This window comes from Macaca fascicularis, chromosome 3 (genome assembly GCF_037993035.2).
Source record: "Macaca fascicularis isolate 582-1 chromosome 3, T2T-MFA8v1.1".
Classification (NCBI taxonomy): Eukaryota; Metazoa; Chordata; class Mammalia; order Primates; family Cercopithecidae; genus Macaca; species Macaca fascicularis.
In genome coordinates, this window is record NC_088377.1 from 91,824,487 (window position 1) to 91,848,239 (window position 23,753).

At 38.5% G+C, this 23,753-nt stretch overlaps 1 protein-coding gene across 2 annotated transcripts in view; it reads left to right on the forward strand.

The window, feature by feature from the left end:
• LOC102127478 (amphiphysin) overlaps positions 1–23,753 on the forward strand; it is a 246,419-nt gene that overhangs the window by 147,109 nt on the left and 75,557 nt on the right. For both annotated transcript variants that reach the window (XM_005549757.4, XM_005549758.4), the window contains exons 6-11: positions 1,336–1,443; positions 2,863–2,948; positions 11,319–11,394; positions 12,016–12,098; positions 14,448–14,586; positions 16,148–16,276. In XM_005549757.4, the coding sequence (XP_005549814.1) occupies positions 1,336–1,443; positions 2,863–2,948; positions 11,319–11,394; positions 12,016–12,098; positions 14,448–14,586; positions 16,148–16,276 (621 nt within the window). The remainder of the gene's footprint in view (positions 1–1,335; positions 1,444–2,862; positions 2,949–11,318; positions 11,395–12,015; positions 12,099–14,447; positions 14,587–16,147; positions 16,277–23,753) is intronic.

A 23,753-nucleotide genomic window follows, 5' to 3' on the forward strand; every position in this document is an offset into this window, starting at 1 on the left:
ATATTTTAACGTCTGTAATATTTTCAGATTCTTAGGTTGAAGCCTGATTTTGGGGCCCTTAGGTGCTGGAGGGTTTTTCTCACTGTGGCTGCTGCTTATTAGACTTTAGTTGTCTTTGTATGCCTATATTGCCAAAGGGGTCTCTCTCCTTGCACTGTCCTCCTCCAGTGGTAGGCCACTATTGCTTGTTTTTTAGTGTTATAGCTTCTAGTGGAGTTAGGGCTTTTGGGTTTTTGTTTTGTTTTGTTTTATTTGTTTGTTTTAAATCCTTTCCCGGCCTTGTTTTAGGCAAAGTCAGCCTCATAACTGTGGTTGGATTTGAGCAAGTTTCCTTCCCTGCCCAAGTTGGAACAGTCCACTCCTTCCTACGCCCAAGGAGTCAGGTCTTGGGCCTAGGAAGCTTTTATGCCCCTTGAGACTTTTTCTTTTACCCTTTTGCCTACAACAATTATTTTTGCCTAAAATCTAGAGGTCAGAAGGCTCTCCATCTCTACCGGAGTCACATTGGTTTTGCTTTGACTGCTTCCCCAGAAGCAGTAGATCTTTGCTTGCACCTGTGGGTAGAAGGGTTTGGTGTCCCCTCCTCAAGCAGCTTAAAGCTTTTTGTTGTTGTTGTTAAGAGGAAATGTTCCATAGAAATGAGCAGGGCTTTATGCCTATCCCCTAGCAGCCATATGTCACCTCATTCGCATCCACACTTCAAGGGAATGTCTTGTTCTCAGACTTTGTCATGGCTTCCAATGTTGACCCATGGGAAAGGGCTTGCCCATTAGCACAATCTGTGCCTTTGGCCCTGTGTCTTTGGCCACCAGCTATTCCAAATGACACATTAGTCTAAGGGATTCTAATGAACAAAGTATTGAGAATCACTTGTAGGAAAAGAGATTTCTTAGGAAGTAAATCTGTTTTTATAGAACTGCTGTTGGTGTGAGTGTTATTAGAATTATAAAACCAAATCTAACATAGTTTCCCACTATCTTCAGAATACAACATTTAAAGATTTAGACTAGAGAATAATGAGTATAGTTTTGCCTTCTCTCCCTGACCAATTCTGGGTTTTTTTCTGGTCGTTGACTGCAAACTGCCCTCAGCTGCTCATGATTATCCTAATTATTATCAAAACGGAAGATATTTATCTAATGGCTTCCACACAAAGGATTGGAGGCATTCATCTGATTTTCAGGGGTCACTTAGCTAGTGAAACTCCAGCTCTTCTTGATCTCCAGTCAAGATCCTCAGCAGCTCTGGACAAGGAAAGCATTTTTGGCACCTGGCTGTCAAAGGGAGACTCTATGTCCGTGCTTCTTTCTTAGTGAGTGCATTTCCTGTTGACAGAATCGCATCGCCAAGCGCAGCAGGAAGCTGGTGGACTATGACAGTGCCCGCCACCATCTGGAAGCTCTGCAGAGCTCCAAGAGGAAGGATGAGAGTCGAATCTCTAAGGTAGGGATTGAGCCTAGGGTGAATAACACTCTCCATATTTTATGACCTGTTGCAGCTTTGCTTTTTAAAATTAAGTGCTTCCTCTGTAAAAGGAGATTGGAAACTGAACAGAATTTAAACTGAAACATAGTGCTTTTTATTATTTTTAATGGAAATAAGGCTTTTCATTATATTGTACAGTTCATATGGGGGACACTGACTCACACATTTTGATCAGAATGAACTTTGACCTACAATGTTGCGGGATCAAAGAAAGTAGCGTGTCCGCACTTCCTTAGGTAGTTGTGGTCCACCCTCAGTGCTGAAATGCAGATGCAGATAGGACACCAAGCTGAAATTCTCAGAGGTGACTTTTGATTGTCTGAGAGTACAGACGTGTGGATTTGCATAAAACTATTTTTCTGTTAGAAAAGTTTTTATAGTAACTTTCACCATGTATATCAGCAAGTTATAGATGCCGACTAACTGAAGTCATCTCCTAAGTACACCCTCTTGACTTCCAGTTTTGCCTTTTCCTATATGCCTACACACAGCTGTCTGACTGGTCTTTCTACATCAAGATATGTTTCTCACTGCTTAAATATTTTAATGGTTTCTATTACCTCTACGAAAAATGCTAAATTTCTTAGTACAGCATAGAAGACCCTCACAATTTGGCTGTAACTCACCTGTCCATCCTGATCAACTTTCAAGTCTTCTTTCCCCTCCTCGCCTTCTTCCATAAACATACCATGAGCCAGAGCTACACAACAGTTTCTGAGCAGTTCACAATAATAAATGCCCTTCATGAGAGGCCTCCTAGATACCAGGCATCCTGTTCAACACTTCATCTACATTAACTTTCCTTAATACTCAAAACAACCTGTGAGGTACACAGTAGTAAAGCAGTATGACAAGTTCACATGGTAAGCTAGAATTCCATTTCAAGGCATTCCACCTTTATGTATTGTAATGTCTTTCCTACGCCCTCCCTTAGCAAACATTTTCTGATTCTTTAGGATTCAGCATCACCTTCCACATAGCATGCTCTATAACACATTGTAAGTCCCTTTTGTAAATACATCCTGTAATGTAATTATTTAGAGTTTCCACTAGACTGGGAATTTGCTGGGGATGCATTCATGTTCAGTATCCATAGCAGAGCTGTCTACATGGCAGGCAGCTAACACATTTTTGTAGAATAAATGATTCAGCCAGAAACTGCAAGAGCAACCATTGTAATCGATCCAGTTTCCAGTTTTAGGGATTCTTAGTATTTCCTGTTTAATTGAAAAACAAGGATATGCTTTTAACCAAATACTCTCCTTCTCAAAATGTTTCCAAGATGCCATAAAACTATTCTTATTTTATATTAAATGATGCTGTTGTGTATAGAAATGGTCTTTCTTAGTGTAAACGCATGTTATGTTTCATTCCTAGGCAGAAGAAGAATTTCAGAAAGCACAGAAAGTGTTTGAAGAGTTTAATGTTGACTTACAAGAAGAGTTACCATCATTATGGTCAAGGTAAAAATATTTCTCTACAGGTTGCACATGTTCCTTTTAGAAATTCAAGGTCAGTGAATATCCCTTATCTTGTCTTTGTTTTTACTGTGATACTTCAACACTGTCCAGTGGAAGTGTTCTTTATCTGTCCTTTCCAGTATGGTAGCTACTTGTCACTAGTGGATGTTGATCACTTGGAATATGGCTAGGATTAAAAAGGAGGAACTAAATTTTAAACTTAATTTATTTGTTTTAATTTATTTGTATGTAAATAACCACCTGTGGCTAGTAGCTGCTGTATAGGATGACACAATTTTAGACCTCAATCCATTTCTCAAGTGAAGACCTAAATCTCAATTAGAGGCATTAGGAAGACTGTCCCTCATCTTGAAACTTACAATAATGTCCTTTCAGTCCTTTATTCCAAGAGCTCATCTAGTCATCTGGCTTAGATGGTAAGCTTCTACTTTCAGCCCTGACTTTTAAATCTGAACTGTATTCATATTTTGAGCACCAGATACTCTTATTTACACATTACTCTGCATTTCTCGTGGAATTAAGTGCATTTTTAAATAGTTGTTCTGTTTTTCCTACTCAGTGGTAGAACAAAGAAGTTGTTGGATGAAATAGTACCTTATGATCCTCAATCTCTGTCAGTATCCTCATGCTCCTACCCCAAATTAGCCAGAATTGTACTTAAAATAATGCCACGTTATTTTAAATCAGGTCCTCTATTTCTAACTTCCAACTAGATGGGTGTGCCTCGAAAGCCTTCTTATATACAAATTCTAGAGCTTCTATTTACCCGCCAAAATTGTAAGCATTTTGAGGGTCTATACTAGAGTTTGCCCATTTTTGAGTTCATCTCTAGTGTTTTTAATTTTTGCCAATAAAAGGTACTCAGTGTTTCTCGCTGAACTACTGAAATATCTGGATGAAATTTTGGCTGGTTTCTACCTCAATGTCCAGCCATCACCCAAAGTCCAACATGCGAAATTATGTCATTGTTCATCTGAATTTACTCATTCTCTCTACATCTGCTTTTCTTTCTTTTTGTGTGTGTGTGCCATTATTTCTGGGCTCCCAAGCCTCAAAGCTTTGGAATTGTTACCTACAGGAAACGAAAGAGCCATCAAAATAAACAATCGATCATTTTTTGGTGTGGCTTCTGGATCGCTCTCCCTTTCTCTAGTCCCACTGTCCACACCCTAACCCTCATCCTGTTGTGGATTATGATAGTAGTCTTGCCTTTACATTTCTTTCTTTGACCTCTTCCTGTACACCTTTTCTTTCAGAAGCTCCACCTTGACATCTCTGTGGCCTGCTTAGGACCTCACTGTATGTGCCTAAAGAAGACCTCTTCTCTCCCCCAGGGAGGATTTAAACAACCCGAATGTATACAACTTTTAGGGATAGAGATAAAACAAATATCTATTTATGATTTGAATTTATTTAGTTATTCGCATTTATTTAAAATCAAAAATTATATGCTGCTATGGCTTTTAAAAAAATACAGATATTACTTTTTTGCTTTAACATTTCATGGAATACTTTTATTCAAAGTCTTTACATATATCTTTAGCATCAGTGTTTTTGTCCTCGCTTAAGATACTCATCACCTCAACTAGTAGTTCTCCAGAGCTTATCTTCATCTGCAACAGATATTTACTTCCAAACATAAGTTGCCATTTACATACAATTAAGACAGTTATTCTTTTTATTTCTCCTGTAAAGGAATTTTTTATGATTTCTAATGTAATTGCCTGATTGCTTTTTAAACTGATCTTCAAAAAGACTTGGATACCACAGTGTTCAAGGCTTTCAATTATGAGATAATACCGTGGGAAATTGCCAGTGCCAATTATGAAACTTTGGGGAAATTGCCAGAATTTTCAAGAGACAGATATTTATTATTTGCCTTATTATGGATTGGGTATATAACTAAGATTTTTCTAATGAGCTCTACTACATCCAATACTAGCATTGATGTTATTTCAGTCTTTTGTGCCCTTCCTAAATTGTATTTGGTTATTCAAAGTAAAGTAATTGTTGGAGTGTCTTGTAGCATGAAAGACTTTGTAGGGACTTAAAAACAAAGGGAATATCTGAGGGATAATTTTGGAAAGAAGCCTTTCCCTTTTTCTGGTCATACACAGTATAAATGTTTCAATGCTTTTGAAATCAATCTAATGTCTCACTCTGGCACTTAGGAAATAACATCAGTCAAAACTAGTTTTTCAATCCAGATCCTGCCTTTTGATCAAAACCTGACTTAAGCCTTCCTTTCTATATAGCATATTTCTTGATGAAATCCAGATTACTCAACCATAATAATTGTGTGCATTGTTTGTGCTGTGTACAAAAGATCATTTTTTGTAATACTTTGTATTTGCTAGGTGTCATTTTACATACTTTACATACATAACCTCTAATCATTACAATTACAGATCTCTCCATTTCACAGATGAGAAGCTAAAGATCATATTCATTAAATACCTTGCCTAAGATTGTTAAGCTTGTAAATCCTAAAGGTAGCATTTAAAAACACTTTGGTGTTTTGTTTTGTTTTCCTGTAAATCCTGCTGCTTTTATCTAGGGCCTCTTTATCTAAAATGAGATTGCATTCAGTCATAATTTTTCAAGTTATTCCATAAATACATATGTTCTTTAACAAGCCATATTACTCAACCTTGAAATTGAAATTAGTATTTTGTATCTTCTTTGCCTCCTTTGAGGAAATGCATATTACTGGGCATGGAGTAATAAACATATTACCTATTAGTTATTAATGCGTGAAACTATTCATAATCCTTCAGAATGTTGAGTGGAATGTTCTATATATGCCTGTTAGGTTCAGGTCGACTATATGTTGTTCAAGTTTTCTATTTCCTTACTATCTTCTGCCTTGTTGAAGTCTCCCACCATTATTGGGCTTATTTCTATCTTCATTTCTGTTAGCTTTTGCTTAATGTATTTTAGGGTTCTGTTGTTAGGTGTATATATGTTTATAACTGGTATATCTTCTTGATGGATTGACTGTTTTATCTTTACAAACTGTCCTTTGTCTCTAATAATTTTGACTATTTTGTCTGATATTGGTATAGCCATTCAAGCTCTCTTTTCATTACTCTTCATGGAATATTCTTTTTTCCATTTTTAAACTTTCTACCTGTCTTGACTCTAAAGCATGTCTCTTGTGGGCAGTATTTAGTTGGATCATTTGTGTGTGCACATATGTGTGTCTTTTATCCATTCTGCCAGCCTCTGCCTTTTGATTGCTGTGCTCAGTCCATTTGCCTTTATATAATTACCAATAATGTAGGCTTTCTGTCTACTGTTTTGCTAAGTGCTTTGTGTGCCTTATATCTTTTTTGTTTCTCTATTCCTCCATTACTGCCACGTGTAGAAAACTTTCAAAATTTTGGATTTAAACTGATCTCCAGAAATTAGTAGTTCATGAAGGAGAAATGAACTACTGCTTAGAGGGGGATGCAAGTTCAATTTTAAAAAAAGAAAATACTAGAATATGATTGCAGGTTTTAAAGGAGCTTATAGATTATATAGAGAGAGATGGAAAGAAGGAAGGACTCAAGAGAATTCTTGAGGTAAATCTTGTAAAATAAGTAAGGCCACCATTTAGTGAAAAGGATATGCCAGACTGACATAGAGCATGAATAAAGGCCTGTGTGTTGAAGCAGATATCTGGGTTCATGGAACTTTAATTGGTCTGATGTAACTCAAAGTCAGAGTGATAGTGTTTGGGAGGGGCTTGTGGTGATTGATGAAGCAGGAGAAAGACAGGGATCAGATACATTTATCATTCATTCAACAAATATTTATTGACCACCTACTGTGTGTGAAGAACTCTGTTAAATGCTAAAGATTCTGTACTGAAACTTTTTGTTTGCTTGGAGCTTGTATTGAAGGACAGGGAAAGGCAGTTACCTTTAAAAGAAATGAAAAATTTATCAGGCAATAAGTTCAATGCAGAAACATTTTTTTAAAAAAAGGATAATTTAGTAGAGAGTGACATGAGATGGGGTAACTCAGACTGTAGTTTGGATGTTTAGGGAAGTCATCTCTCAAAGAGATAGACAATATATAAAGAAAAGGAAATTTTGGCAAGATTGAATCTGGCTTATATATGTTGAGTTGAAGAATCGTTAGGAAATTCAAAAAGTTATGTCTTTAAGCTAAGTCTAAAGCTTGAAGAAAGGTTTGGGAGTCATTACCATATGGGTGGTAATGATGCCATGAGAGTTGATGAATTAGATGGTCAGATAGATCAAATGGCAAGATGAGGATCAAAGCAGAACCTTTGAGAGCACCAATATTTTATGGAATGTGCAAAAGAAGTGGAAACTGTGGAAAAGCCTTCCAAAAATTAATCAGAGATGTAGAAGGAGCCATGACAGAGGGATATCTCAAAAAGGCAAGAATGGAGAGAATTTTAAAAATGAGGAGTGCCAGGACTATCATTTACAATAGAGGGGTCAAGCAGATGTGGACTAAAGAGGCATCACCTTCGGTAAACGTCCAGAGGGGTTTCAGTAGATGTTGGGATCGGAAGCTTGATTATAGGCATTGGAGACTCCGTTGGAGAAGAGAAAGCAGCAACAGGTGATGGCGTCTGTTATTTTGAGGATTCTAACTATGATGGGCCTGAGGAATTGTGGCAGCTGGTATAGGGAAATTAGCGGGCAAGGGAAGCTTTCTAAAAACAACTTTTGTCATTTTGAGAAGATGGCATAGCTGTGGGAGAGGTGGAATAATTTAGGACTGAGGATATGTGGGGCAAACAGGGGATCAGGACAAGGAGGAAGGATATTGATAGGACTGGCCAGAGAGTGTTGAGGGGTACACCACAGGGCCCAAGCTTGATAAAGCAGGATATTCAACCTGATCAAGGGTAATGGCCTGGAAGAAAAGCGCATTGATCTCACAGAGGTTTTGAAAAAAGCAGGTGGAATGGAAATGAATGAATGAGGGAGCTCATGGCCCAGGAAAGTAGGTTAGTGGGTGGGCCACTGATCTGCCCCATTTCAGAGGTGAAATAGTTGTGAGTCATGGCAAGATCCAAGATGTCAGAGGCCAATGCAGAATGTGTATAAATAGGATGCTGGGGTCACTAGTTAGAGGGCTCATGTTTTGGCTGGATAGTCATATGGTTGTCGAGATCTACAGTGTTAGTGTTAGGATTTGGTGAGGGAGAGAGGGGAAACCATGAGGTATGCCATTGTGGATTGTGGTTGGGGTTGAGGAGTGTTGCTGAGAGGTTGATATTAGGCTTTGAAGAGGCTGAATATGAGTGCCATTAATCCCAGAATGGAGTGAGCTTAGAGGATCAGAAGAGAGCTAGGAAAAAACTCTTGCTCGTACTCTATCTCCATGGTAAGTGAGGGACAGCAGGGGATGCCTCCTCCACTGCAAGAGGGTCTGGGGGGAAGCACTGACACTCCCCTCCAGGGAGACAGATTTCCTTCGGGCATTGCAGAGGGGAGAGTGCTCAGGTCTGCAAACTGTAGCTGTGATAAGCTCAACTCCTTTATTTCTGAGAACAAAGAAACATCTTAATAAAGAAATTAAGTTGGTTTTGACAGATAATCAGAAGGGTCCTGAGGATGCCACATTTGGGGAAATGGTGATGTCTCAGAGTCCCTTGTTTATAAAGAACTTGCCAAATTAAACTTTTAAGCAGATAGTATCAGAATCAAGAGCCTGGTATTCTGGTACTTTGTGTCTGTATATTCTACTGCTGGTTACATTAGGTTTTTACAAGCTAGGGTCACATCAGAATGTGCTTTTGTAGTAGAATGAGTGCCAAGTTTCTTCATTCACTGGCTTATTCATTTATGGAGTTTATTCATTTATTCATGCCTCCTGTGTACTAGGTGCTGGGGCTGTAATAGTGAACTAGTTAAACGCATTACCCTCTTTGCAGGATCTCTGACTTCATAAATTGGAGAAAATCACTATCAGTTGTATCAAAAATGTTGGACACTTTATCCTAATTAAATACATGCTAGTTAATTTAATTTCTAAATTAAAAAACAAAATATTAGAAAAGCATAGATGTTTAGTTATTCTAAATAAGATATTTCTGATACTACACCATTTTCTCAGGATAATAATTGATTTGACAACATAAGATACGCTGTATATCAGAAAACAAAATTGAAATATAGAAGAATGGGACTTCTTTTTTGTTTTTGCCTAATGCATCCAAAGTTAAATATGTTTAATAGAAGTGCCATTACATACTGATAAGAAAAACAATACTAAGAAATAACAAAAAAAATTGAATAGGTGATTCACAAAAGAAGGAATACAAATGAACAGTAAATAAATGAACAAAAGTGTTAACTTGAATTAAAGAAATAAAAACCTAAAAGTCAGTGAGATGCCAACTTTTGGCTGTTATATTTATAAAGGTCGTATGTAAAGTAATGTTCAATTACCACATATATAAGGTAATTGGGACTATAAGTGGCCCAGTCTGCTGGGAGCAGTTGAGCAATTTGACAGTGAACATCAGTGCTTATTTGGTTCACTCCTTTTACCAGCAAATACCTTCAAGAAATCTGTCCTAAGGAAATGAATAAGCTGTGTACTAAACCTTAATCATAGATATTCATTAGGGTTTTGTTTACCATAGAAAAAATTAATAAAAATAAAATAATACTCCCCAATGAAGTTCAACTTACACACCTCTTCCATCTGTACCCACCTTCTGTTTAAATTGGACCCTTCTTTCTGCAGCCCAAGTTTATCCTCTTAAGCAGGTGTTTGCAGCTATCACAGGGCCCATTTCTCTCCTCTCCTCTCAGTTTCTCTGTTTCTGCCCATATCCACTCACTTTTGATATTTAATCATGTATGCCTTCTTGTTGTAACTTAACATTCCCATGTGGTTTTATAATCTGCTTGTTTCAAATATATATATATAATCTGCTTTTTTCTCTTACACACACACACACACACACACATACATATATATTTCCATTGTAAATATAAATGGAGCATATATTCATCAAGCAACCCCTCTGGGTGCTTCTCTAACTGGCTTGTACGTTCCTAGAGACATGTTCACCTACCACTATGCATGTACCCAGAGTTGGATAGGTCCTTTGTTGAGTAATTGAAGGAAGAAAGGTGTTAAGAATTACTGTCTGAGTTGATTGGGGCCCTGGAGAAGGAGTCATGAGTTGCCACTCAAAGTGCCCCAGAAGACTTCTGTGCAAACACTGAGAGTGGGGTCCCTCTGCATAATGTACAGGTAGCCTGTAGGGTCTCTCCTTGCCTGTCAAGCTGCTGTCTTAATTAGCTTCCTCAAATACAGGTGCAAGTCTTCTCCTTTGCCCTATCTCAAACACATCTAGGGGTTGCCCACTGCCTGCCAATAAATGTTGTGCTTCATGGTCTGGCAAGGACCTCTGCCCCAGAGAACCATCTGCTTCCTCACTAGGCTCTCCTCTCCCAGGCTCTGATCTGATCCTCCTGGGGGCTTACCATTTCCCAAATACACTGTGGAGGATTTTCTTTATTAATGAATAGATGTCTATATGCATGTGTATTTGTATGCATATGAATATATATATGCTCATGTATTTATAAATAAGTATATGATCTTTTAAAATCAATTAAAAGAAAAATATATGAAATCAGGGTCACATGATCACTGTAAGTATAGAAAATTAAGATTAAGTCAAATATGTTAGGGATGTAAGTAAAGATAAGCCATAGAAGAAGTTAATCTCATTGCTATTATGAATGGGCAGCTTATGTTTTCATTTACTCAGTGACGACATGCTCTAATTTTTGATGAACAATTAGAATTAATTTATGTGTTTTTTATTTCCCTCTATGAAACAAATTTCAGAGTCCAAACACATAATAATAACTAGACCATTTATAGTTTATAAAAATTAATAATGAACTTCTCAAATCTCGAAAGCAAGAAACATTATCTAAAATATAAATAAGTTCTCAGGGCGGTGGTTCCATAAGCATTGTCTCTGAATCAGCAGCATCAGTTGTCATCTAGAAACTCACCAGAAATACAGATTCTCAGTCTCCATGCTCAGACCTACGGGATCAGAAACACACCCTTCAGATGGTTCTCATGCACACTAAGGTTTGAGAATCACTGTCTTAAGGCAGTAACTGAATTTTAGGAGAGGTCATGCTCTATGCCAAAAGATATTTGGTTTCGTTCATTAACAGATGAGGAAATGTTGGGCTTGCTTTGGGTTCAGTATTTTATTTAGTCCAAAGTTATTCAACATGGTGTAAAAGAAACCTGGGTTTTCATACATTTCGTTGCTATTAAAATTATTTTTGCTGACTGGTCTTTCCCTCTCTCTTCTTTCCTCTTTGTATTTCCACATGGCAGACGAGTTGGATTTTATGTTAATACTTTCAAAAACGTCTCCAGCCTTGAAGCCAAGTTTCATAAGGAAATTGCGGTGGTGAGTCATGGTGATTATTTTTGCATGTGGAATCTAAAGTAAAGGAAGGTTTATTTTGGAAGCAAATGAAATGGGATAGAATTATCCAAAGAATTCACTCTTTTGTATGTTTCTTTTAGTAGTGCGTTATTACCCTTGGTAACATTTCTACAGGTTTTCATAGTGATCACATAGTTCTTTGTATCTTTTGAAGATTTTGCCACAGTTTTACAGTGTTGTTTCTTTTACCAGGCAGTTTGTAAAGTTGGAATTCCCAATGGTATTTTAGGCTGATGAAAAATTGGTCTCAGAATATTTAGGTAATCAACAACTCTGTTGTTGATTGATTTTTGTTGTTGTTGTTCAAAAGGACGGAGTCAATGTAAACAGTAAGCTTTTGTTTTCTGCTCTGTCCTCTGATTAATAAATACGTATTTTTTTGTTTACTTGTGTTTCGTTTGTTTCAGTTTTGACATAGATTTTAAATTTGAACCATATACAGAATTTCAGTTATCCTGAGGCTATCCAAACTATAATAAAATTTATGGTTTCTCAATAAGCAATTTCTTTCTTGGGGAGAATAGCCTGAATTGGCACTAGGATGACATGTGACTAATAGACAAGTGGCCTCTGTCCCCTTAGCTTTGCCACAAACTGTATGAAGTAATGACGAAACTGGGTGACCAGCATGCCGACAAGGCCTTCACCATCCAAGGAGCGCCCAGGTAGGCCCCTGCTCGTTGGAGCTCCCATAATGTACTGCTCGTTAAAATTTCTGCAATCTCTGGGCCAGCCTATACTGTTTTATTTATCCTACAAAAGTCTCATGGGAGCCTTTTCACACTAGAAGCTGACACTAATTTTATTTCAGGGCTTTTACATTTACTTCTGGCTTTCAGTGACCCAACTAGGATTCTTCTTCTTGTCATAACAGCATTGACTCTCTGCCTCTCTGCCTCTTTCTGCTTTCCATGAGGCCTGATAGCAACAGTGTGAAATTTTAATAGATTATGTATATGCTTGTTGTAATATATAATTTGTTATGCACTTAATATTTTCTCTGGAGAAGAAAGGAATTCCTAAAGTTTATGACAGTTTGTCCTGATTCTTATCATTGATGATGACATCTTTTATGAATCCATTTTGGGAAAGGAAAGAGGAAGTAGGTAAGATCTCATCTTCCTCTTACCTCCCAACTCTTGATCTGGTGAACACTGTACTGTTTTTGTTTTATTGCACGTTGCATTATGAGTATGCCAGTCAAATACCCCGGAGCCCCAGCGATCCGTAGGTGAACTGTCTACCTTGCCGGCATTCGGCTGCACACCAGCTTTCTCCGGTGATTCTGGAAACCTCTTTATTCCGTTCTTCGCAGACTTTATGTACTCAGAGAATGCAGGCTAGTGAGCTGGGAGTCAGAAGACCCAGCTTTCGGTGTCTGATTTTGCAGTTAACTTGCTTTGCCTTCCTTGAGTAAGTTCAAAACCTCTTTGGTTGAAGGTCTCAGTTTTTTAATTCAATAGAGAAAAAAAAGATACTATTGAACTACATGGTTCCCAAGGTAATATACAGTCCTGACATTCTATATTTGTCATTTTAATACAAACACTTATTTTCATACATTTATGAAAACACACATAGTCATACACATGAACCAACTTCTACATATATTAATGTTTGGATCCCTCTAGAGGTTGTTGATGTTCTTATTCCCTGCTCTTTGGATTAGCCCTACTTATACGTTCTGCTATGGTTTCTATACTATGTGAGCTGTAGTATATCTTCTCTTTCTAAGGGAAAGATATTGCCTGAACGAATACATAGGAGAGGCAGAGTTACTGCTTTTAGTATGGTTATTTCAGTATTAGGCACAAAGGAAGGATTGGAATAGGAATATCAGAAGGAAATTTGAGTGTTTTAAAAATGAAGTGCATGAGAAAATTAAGGGTTGGTCCCTTACCTGGAAATGAAAGGGACAAATTCATCTGAAAATTTTAATGTTGCCAAATCAGATACAGTGAAGAAAAAGCGGGGCCATGACCACTTAATGAATGTTCCTTTCATTTTTTTCGACATTCCTCTGCAGAATGAGGTGGTGAGTGAGCTCAGTGGCATCTCTATTAAGCTTAGATTGGGGCTATGTTTCCGTCTGAGGCCATGATTGCTGACATATGACCCCAATCATGCGGCGTGTCTGTGTTCTCGCTAAAGGACCCAGTTCCCTCAGCCCTTAGAATATGTAGACCATGCTGCTGTGTACATGCTCTTTTATTTTGGGGTACAGACTCTGTTTCTTTGAGCTGTAGACTTTAGAAATTCTTAGAGAGTAGGATGTGTCCCAAGTGCTTCTTAGTCATCACATTTGGGCTGTTCCTGAGCGTCTGGCCACATGCCGGGAACATGATGGGTTCTTAGTAAACGAAACTGAATCTTATCTGATTTTGTTGCACATTTCAAGATGCTTGAGTTGAGTAGTTATTTATAAGGTCTAGAAAGAGAAATAATTAGTGAGTTTATTTCCAAATGTTATTAGAAAGCACTTCTACAGAATCCTTACTAACACTATCTTAAGGCTGCCTTTTAATATGTTACAATTTTCAGAGTAGTTTTTTTAATAGATTATGACATGACAAGATTCTCTTGTAAATAGAAAGTGAAACTAGTAAAATCAATTCAGCTTATGTTTGGACCTGATTCTTGCAGAGCTTGTTTGAAAGAACAGAGGGCTTGCATTGCTAAGACCTGAATTCAGAGTCACTAAATTGCTGGGTGATTTTAGGGTTTTTATTTTTAAACTCTATATGCCCCACTTTACTACTTGTAAAGTGGGGACATTAAAGCGTGGCTACTGTGAAGACAAGAGATAATATATGAATGAGGCCTGTGTAGTGCAAATAAATGGTACCAGTTATCACCATCACTGTTGCGATTAACCAGAATTAACCTGGAAGTGGAGAGCAGGAGAACAGACAGTACCTGTAAGGCTTCAGGATTTCTCTGAGATGGAATAGTCCCTGATCAGATGAATACTGTTCTTTGGAAGGCCCCTTGCCTAATCTCTTGTGTTCCTCTAGTGATTCGGGTCCTCTCCGCATTGCAAAGACGCCATCACCACCTGAGGAGCCTTCACCACTCCCGAGCCCAACAGCAAGTCCAAATCATACATTAGCACCTGCATCTCCCGCACCAGCACGGCCTCGGTCGCCTTCACAGGTAGGAAGAGGTCAAATATATTCGGGGATGGAGCTCATGATAAGGTGAAGGTGGCCCCATCTACGATAATCCCACGGTGCTAGGGCTTTAAGAGAAATTTCCAGTTAGGGAGACTGAGATGTGAGGCTTTAGGCATTGTGATTGTCGTGAAGGTATCCACCTGCTCTTCTTATTTGACTTGATATGTCCTCACATGCCCTATATTCAAGTCTTTTGGGATTTCTTACCATGTTCTCTGCATGCTCGGGCTAGCATGCTCTCTCTTCTCCCATCTCTTGTTACAAAACTATTTTCTTTCAATACTCCATTTAAATCCTTCCTCTGCATGAAACCTTCCCTCTCCTAATGATTTAGAGTTAGCAAGTTCTGCCAAGAAAAGCAGTTATGTTTATATGTCATTTCACATTTTTGGTACCTCTGGACATTTTTGGTGCACACATTTGCACACGAGTAGCCACTTGCTAAAACTGTATTGAACAAGTAATTGAAAAGAAACAGTAAGGGCTGGGCAATGGTAACTGTATTGCAGAACTGCCACCTTTATTCTCCCTATGTTGGGTGAAAATGAGAATTTCTGTGGAAAAACTTAAAGTCTCTAGTCCAGTTCAAGCTTTCTTGTACAGACGCTGCTTGCATTACAAAGGGGTTGTGTCCTGATAAACCCATCATAAGTAGAAAATATTGCAAGTCAAAATGCATTAAATACACCTAACCTATTGAGCATCATGGCTTAGCCCAGCCTACCTCAAACGTGCCAAGAACACTTAACGTTAGTCTACAGTTAGACAAAGTTATCTAACACAAAGCCTATTTTATAACCGTGCTGAATACCTTGTGTAATTTACTGATTATAGTACACTGTAGGACATAATGGCAATCATTTACCCTCGTGATCACAGGGCTAACAGAAGTGTGGTTCACTGCCACTGCCCAGCCTCATGAGAGAGTATCTTCACACTTTCTGCTGAATGCCTATTGCTTTCACACTTTCCTGAAATCCAAAAAAAATCATAGATTGAACCATTGTAAGTCGAGGACCATCTATATGTAGTTGAACTAAGGAAGGTCTTGGGAAGATACATGTATTAAACAGACCTTTAAAGTTTTCTACTTTTCGAAATCCGTGAATGGAAAGTGAAATGTAAGCTGCCTACCGCTGGTCTCACCAATTCAAATGAAAAGCTGCTTTAGTTTTGAAATTTTAATTTATTTCTGAAATGAGAAATTATTTTCAGTTTAGTTCAGAAGAGGGTATTGTCCTAGTTTAACCTTAAAAGTATGTGTACCTGGCCCTGCAGTTCTGTGTATTGTACTTAAGTTGAGATGAATGGACTCTTATAGCCTCAGTTTTGTTTTTCCCCTGAACCATGGCTTATCAGGGCTCAGAGAGCCTCCCAAGTAGACAGCATTCTTTACCTGAATCAGATAGGCTTGCTGCTATATGCAGATATAAGTTTCGATCAGAGCTCAATCTGTCCACGTGGCTCTGTTCATGTAACCTGCCTTCATGTCTGACACATCGTCTTTGGCTGGATTAATGTTTGTATTTAATGCTTCCTAGACAAGGAAAGGGCCTCCTGTCCCACCTCTACCTAAAGTCACCCCGACAAAGGAACTGCGGCAGGAGAACATCATCAGTTTCTTTGAGGACAACTTTGTTCCAGAAATCAGTGTGACGACACCTTCCCAGGTAAGTGCCTGGTTCAGGGCTGGGATATCCATGAAAGTCCCATGGTGGAAGGACTCTCAGGGGCTAGCCCTAAAGAAAGTGGCACCTGCCAGAACCAACAATATAATTTTAATTGTCATTCAGGATTGTTTTCATTACTTGATTAATCTGAAGCATTCTAAATGGGAGATGTACAGTATTTGAAAATTATCTTTTTTTTAATTAAGGGTAGTATATACTTACAGAAAATTGAAAAAATATGAAAAGTATAAAATGAAGAATTTATTTAATTTTAAAAAATTTTTGTATTGATACCAAATATTTTACTTATTTATGGGACACATGTATTTGTTACATGCATAGGATGTGGAATGATCAAGTTAGTGTATTTGGGGTATCCATCACCTTGAGTATTTATCATTTCTATGCATTAGTAACATTTCAAGTCATCTCTTCTAGCTACTTTTGTAATACATAGTACATTGTTGCTGACTGTAGTCACCCTAATCTGCTATTGAATATTGGGTCTTATTTGTTCAATCTAACTGTACGTTTGCATCCACTAATCAACCTCTCTTTATCTCCTCCTTCCACCCACACATCCTTCTCAGCCTCTGGTATCTATTATTCTATCCTCTATCTCCGTGAGATCGATTGTTCCTAAGCTCCCATATATTAGTATATGTGGCATCTGTCTTTTCTGTGCCTGTCTTATTTCACTTAACATAATGACCTCCAGTTCCATCCATATTATTGCAAACAATATTATTTCATTCTTTTTGGGTTCAATAGTATTCCATTGTGTTTATATACCACACTTTCTATATCCATTTGTCCATCAGTGGATGCTTAGGTTGATTCTCTATCTTTACTGTTATCAATAGTGCTGTGATAACCATGCAAGTGCAGGTATTCCTTTCATATACACATTTCTTTTCTTTGGGATAAATACCCAATAATGGGATTGATGGATCTTATGGTAGCTCTATTTTTAGTTTTTTTGAGGAATCTCCCTACTGTTTTCTGTAGTAGTTGTACCAATTCTATTCCCACCAACATTGTATAAGAGTTCCTTTTTCTCCACATCTTTGCCAGCATCTGTTAGGTTTTGTTCTTTTAGGAATAGCCATTCTAACTGAGGTACGATGACATCTCAATTTGGTTTTGATTTAGATTTCCTTGATAGTGATGTTAAGCATGTTTTTGTTTTTGTTTTTTTGTTTTTTTTTTTTTGTTTGTTTGTTTTTTTTTTTTGAGATGGAGTCTCGCTCTGTCGCCCAGGCTGGAGTGCAGTGGCCGGATCTCAGCTCACTGCAAGCTCCGCCTCCCGGGTTCATGCCGTTCTCCTGCCTCAGCCTCCCGAGTAGCTGGGACTACAGGCGCCTGCCACCTCACCTGGCTAGTTTTTTGTATTTTTTAGTAGAGACGGGGTTTCACCGTGTTAGCCAGGATAGTCTCGATCTCCTGACCTCGTGATCCACCCGTCTCGGCCTCCCAAAGTGCTGGGATTACAGGCTTGAGCCACCGCGCCCAGCCAAGCATGTTTTTGTATACCTGTTGGCCATTTGTATGTTTTCTTTTGAGAAGTGTCTATTTGTGTCCTTAGCCCACTTTTTCATGGGATTATTTGTTTTTTTTAATTATTGAGTTGAGTTCCTTGTACCTTCAGAATATTATTCCCTTGTTGAATGAATAGTCTGTAAATATTTTCTCCCATTCAACAGGTTGTCTCTTCACCCTATTTATTGTTTCCTTTGTGTGCAGATGCCATTTAGTTTAATATAACCTCTTTTTTCTATTATTATTATAGTTATCTGTGCTTTTGAGGTCTTACCCATGCAGTCTTCCTTAAACTTATGTCTTGAGGTGTTTCCCTATGTCCTTTTCTAGTTGTTTTATAGTTTTGGGTCTTATATTTAAGCCTTTAAGTCATCTTGAGTTGATTTTTATATATCAGGAGAGACAGGGATCCAGTTTCATTTTTCTGCATATGGATATCCAATTTTTCCAGCACTGTTTATTGAAGAAGGTGTCCTTTCCCCAGTATATGTTCTTGATACCTTTATTGAAAATCAGTTGGCTGTCAAAATGTGAATTTATTAGTGGACTCTGTATTTTGTTCCATTGGTCTACGTGTCTATTTTTATACTGATGTTATGCTGTTTGGGTTACTGTAGACTTGTAATATATTTAGAAGTCAGGTAATGTGACGCCTCCAGCTTTGTTCTTTTAGCTCAGAATTGCTTTGGCTATTTTGGCTCTTTTTTTGGTTTCATACAAATTTTATGATTTTTTTCTAATTCTGCTGAAAATGTTGTTGGTATTTTGGTAGGCATTGCATTGTACCTGTAGATTGCTTTGGGCATTATCATTATTTTTACAATATTAATTTTTCTGATCCTTGTCCTTTTGATTTTCTTTCATCAGTATTTTGTAGTTTTTCTTACACAGACCTTTCACTTCCTTGGCTAAATTTGTTCCTAGGTATTTTATTTTGTTGTAGCTCTTGTAAATGATCTTGCCATATTGATTTCTTTCTCTTCTAGCTCTTTATTGATGTACAGAAATGCTACCAATTTTTGTATGTTGATTTTTTTTATATCCTGCAACTTTACTGAACTTATTTATCAAATTCAGGAGGTTTTTTTGGTGGATTCTTTTGTTTTTTCTAGCTATAAGGTCATACTGTCAGCAAAGAGGAATAGTTTGGCTTCTTCTTATCCAATTTGAATGCCTTTTATTTCTTTATCTTGCCTGATTGCTCTGGCTAGGACTTTCAGTGCTATATTGAATGGGAGAGGTGAAAGTGGGCATCCTTATCTTGTTCATAGAAGAATGGCTTTCAGCTTTTCCCCCATTCACTATGATGCTACCTGTGCTTTTGTCGTATATGGCCTTTGTTATTTTGAGGTCAGTTCTTTTTATTTCCTAGTTGATTGAGAGTTTTCATTATGAAGCAGTGTTGAATATTATCAAATACTTTTTCTCCATCTATTGAGATAATCATGTAGATTTGTGCTTAATTCTCTTGATGTGATGTATTAGGTTTATTGTTTTGCATAAGTTGAACTATCCTAATATCCCTGGTATAAATCCCACTTGGTCATGGTATGTCATCTGTTTGATGTGCTGTTGGATTTCGTTTGCTAGTATTTTGTTAAGGATTTTTGCATTTATGTTTATCATGAATATTTGCCTATAGTTTTCTTTTTGTTGTTGTGCTTCTGTTTGGTTTTGGTATTAAGATAGTGCTGGCCTTGTAGAATGAGTTAGGGAGAGTTCTTTCCTCTTCAGTTTTTTGGAATAGTTTTAGGAGGATTGATATTGATAGAGTTGGGCTGTGAATTCAACTAGTTCTAGGCTTCTGTTTGTTGGGAGACTTCTTTATTTTTATTTTATTATAGATTCAGGAGATACATGTGGAGTTTTGTAACATGGAGACATTGTGTGATGCTGAGGTTTGAGCTTCTAATGATCTCAACACCCAGATAGTGAACATAGTCCCCAGTAGGTAGTATTTTACCTTTGCCCACCTCCCTCCATCCCTCCGCAATCCTTTTGTGAGACCAAACACACAAACAAGGAAGAGAAATGACTCAAGTGGTACTACTGCCGTATACTACCAAACCCTGGTGACATGTATGTCATTGTATGACATATAGATGTGACATGTATATGCACAAACACAAAATGACCAGAAAGCGATTAACATCATGACAGTCACAAAACCTCACATATTAGTAATAGCCTTGAGAGAAAACAGATTAAATTAAAAGATAAACTGACTAAATAAATAGATGCCTTTCTCTTGCCATTCTTAGTATTCTCTCTTTTATTTTTGCCTTAGTACATAGTTTGACTGTAATATAGCATTGAGAAGACCTTTTTGCATTATATCTGTTTAAAGATATTTGGGCTTCCTATATCTGGATGGCTAGGTCTCTTGCTAGACTTGGGATGTTTTCAATCTAATACTTCATTAAATAGATTTTCTGGCCCATTTGTTCTCTCTTGGCCCTCAAGTACACCAATAATTCAAATATTTCATTGTATTATATTGTCCCAAATGTCAGGAAGGCTTTGTCCATTCTTTTTTATTGATTTTTGTCTCACTGGAGTATTTCAAAGACCTGTCTTCACGTTCTGAGGTGCTTTCTTCTGTTTTATCTAGTCTCTGGTTGAAGCTTTCAAATGTATTTTGTATTTCAGTCAATAAATTCTTCAGTTCCAGAATTTCTATTTGTTTCTTTTAAAAAATATCTCTTTGGTAAATTTTTCATTCATATGCTAAAATGTTTTTCTGATTTCTTTGTTTTTCAAAATTTTCTTGTATCTCACTGAGCTTCTTTAAAAGCAGTATTTTGAATTCTTTGTCTTGTTTCTTTGGAAGTGTCATATTTCCTTGCCGTTTTATGTTTCTGTTTCATTGTGTTGATATCTGTGCATCTGGTATAACTTCCAATTTTCAATTTCCAATCTGGTTGCTTCTTCCAATTCTTTGAAATTGGTTTTCGTAGGGGAGGGCTTTTCTCTGAAGATGTATATATGTTGTTGGTTGGGTCGGATATTTTGGCTTTGATTTTGGCCACATGTAGTAGTGTGATCTTTGTATGATTTATTTGGCTATAAATAGTGTCAGTTGTACTTGTAATTTCCTCAATGACTTAGGGTGCATTTGCTAGCGGGGGGCCAGAGTAAAGTTTTGCTGAGGACAAGGATGCCAGGTTGACCAGTCTTTGGGCCCCTGTGGTGGCAGTGGTAGGCTGAGCATGCTTGTGCTTGGCCCCAGTGTGGGTTACATTAGCTCCAGCGTTAGTGAGTCCAGACAGGCTGATTCTTGGGCTCCAGGTGGCTTGCTCAGATATTGGTAGTGGCAGCAGTGGGATGAGTGTGTGGTCGGGTTCTCAAATCTCTGGGCAGCTAATGTGATGTGGGTGATGTCAGTAGTGGTGGTGGAATAACCCACGGGAACCCAAGTGGTCCACTCTGGTGTTGGTGGTAGCTGTGACAGGTTGGGTGTGCCAGTCCCTTGGCCTGCTGGTGGTGCATTCTGATGGGTGCCACCTGTGGTAGCTTTGGCAGGTTGGGCTGGCCCAATCTCAGACCCAGGAGGAATATTCAGGTGCCAACAGTGGTAGACTGGGCTGGGAGATTTCTGGGACCCTGAACAGGATGCTGAAGTACTGGGGTGACAAGATTGATTCAGTAGCTTGTCCTACGGTCAAGCTGCGTTGACACTGGTTGTGACAGGCTAGGTAGGATGGTTTCCAGCCTGCTGACAAAATGTTCAGGTGTAGGAGGCACCACACTGCACTGTGGATCTGCTAATAGGGAGGTCAAAGCCTCTCATGGTGGGATCAGTGTAGGGAGGTAGCTGTGGGACAAGTAGTTTCTTCGTGCCTTGGTCCTACTTCAGCCTGCAGCAGCAGCAGTGGGATTTGTCCACAAAGTGTCTGAAAGTACCTGGCTTCCCCTCTCCCTCTTTGGCCCAGTGGTGGCAGCAGTAGCATCAGACTTGGCCCCAGGGAGGGATGCAGACCTTTGGAACCTAGGATCTCAGAACGGCACCCACTGCCACTGGGGAGGGTGGGGCCACTCTAAGGTGGTGTAGTAGGCAGGTACCTGCAGGTCTGTGGGGAGTGCAGTTTTCTCATTTTTTGGTTCCACAGCAGCCCTCAGAGGTGCATAGGATTTCTCCTAGCAGTACATGAAAGTACGAGGCCTCCCCTCTCCCTTCTTGGCCTGGCCATGGCAGCAGCAGTATCTGCCCCAGAGCAGAATGCAGTCCTTTGGGGGCTTAGCTCAGAATACCTACAAGCTGCAGCCACTCAGGACATGGTTGCCTATGGAGTTCCTTGTGAGTTCTCTCTCTGGAACAATGTCTCTGTGTGGTCCCTGGGCAGCTACCCATGTAAATCTTGAAGCCCACATCAGTTGAGGGGTTCTCCCATAGCTAGGATTGTAAAAGATGGTGGTGGGTATGTGGAGTCCTGGGGATTCTCACTTTTCCTTTCCTCACGTCTGGGAGCTTCTCCTGGATCCCAGCTGAGGAAAGCCTTGCTGTCCTCTCCTTGCTTGCTTTCAGTGCTTCCCATCACTTCTCTGTTGAGTCCCAGTGTTCTCTCTTAGGTGATCTATTCACAGTGTGAATATCTACTTGCTATTTTGCTTCTGCTCTGTGGAAGAGGCATGTACTAGTTTTCTTCAGTCAGTCATCTTGAGCCAGTCTCCCAGAATAAAGAATTTTAGTCCGGGCACGGTGGCTCACAACTGTAATCCCAGCACTTTGGGAGGCCAAGGCAGGCAGACCACCTGAGGTTGAGAGTTCGAGACAAGCTGACCAACATGGAGAAACCCCATCTCTACTAAAAATACAAAAGTTAGCGTGATAGTGCATGCCTGTAATCCCAGCCACTCGAGAGGCTGAGGCAGGAGAATCGCTTGAACCCGGGAGGCGGAGGTTGCAGTGAGCCGAGATTGTGCCATTGCACTCCAACCTGGGCACAAGAGCAAAACTGCATCTCAGAAAAAAAAAAAAAAAGAATTTTAATAATCACTTTAATAATCACTTCAATCATACCACTCTGACATGACCACTAGTACACGTTGGTCTGTCTTCTTTTAGTCTTCCCAAATCACTGAGTATATATCAATTTTGCACTATAAAATTGAGATTGTACTATCATGTATTTCTGACCTTTCTACTTAATTTTATTGAGCATATTTTCATGTCATAATATTATCTTTGCAAAAACATATTCACCCATAGTATTCTATCAGTTGGTTTTACCAACAACCCCTGATTACTGGCCGCAGGTTGCTTTCAACTTTTTTGTTGCTCCACCAGCACTTCAGTAAACATCTTTTTATATGTTATTTCATGTTTATGTCTTCTATTATTGCCTTTATATTGATTCTTAGTAGAGAATAGGAAATGAAATTGAAAGAGGTGAATAATGAAATGAAATTGAAAGAGGTGAAGTCTTTTGTCCTTCAACAGGGGCATATTATTGACATGAATTGGCAAATGAAAGTCAATGTTCCTACTGATTTTGAAGATACCTGGGTTCACGTAGCTACTTCCAGGCCTGTTCCTGCTAGTGGCTGTGTTTTTATTTTTGTTTTTAATTGACTCGAGAATTATCATGACTTCCAGAGCTGCCTCTAATGTCACTGGAACCATTTCTTTTTTCTACAAGTAAAAGACCATACAGAAGTCATGGTGATACTATTTCCTCTCAGTGTTCTCAGGGTCTGGAATAATATTTACATTTTACAAGAGGTACTAATGCAGTACTATAATTACTGAGCACATCAATAACTACAATATGCATAATATCCCAATTATAATCACATCCTACTGATAATGGCAGAGATGGTGTATTGATAATAATAGGGACCTCAGAAAATAAAAACTCAGACACAATGCAGTGGCAAATCATGATTTTTCATCCTTTTCAAGCACACTTATCAATAGGCAAAATGCTTTGAGCTATTG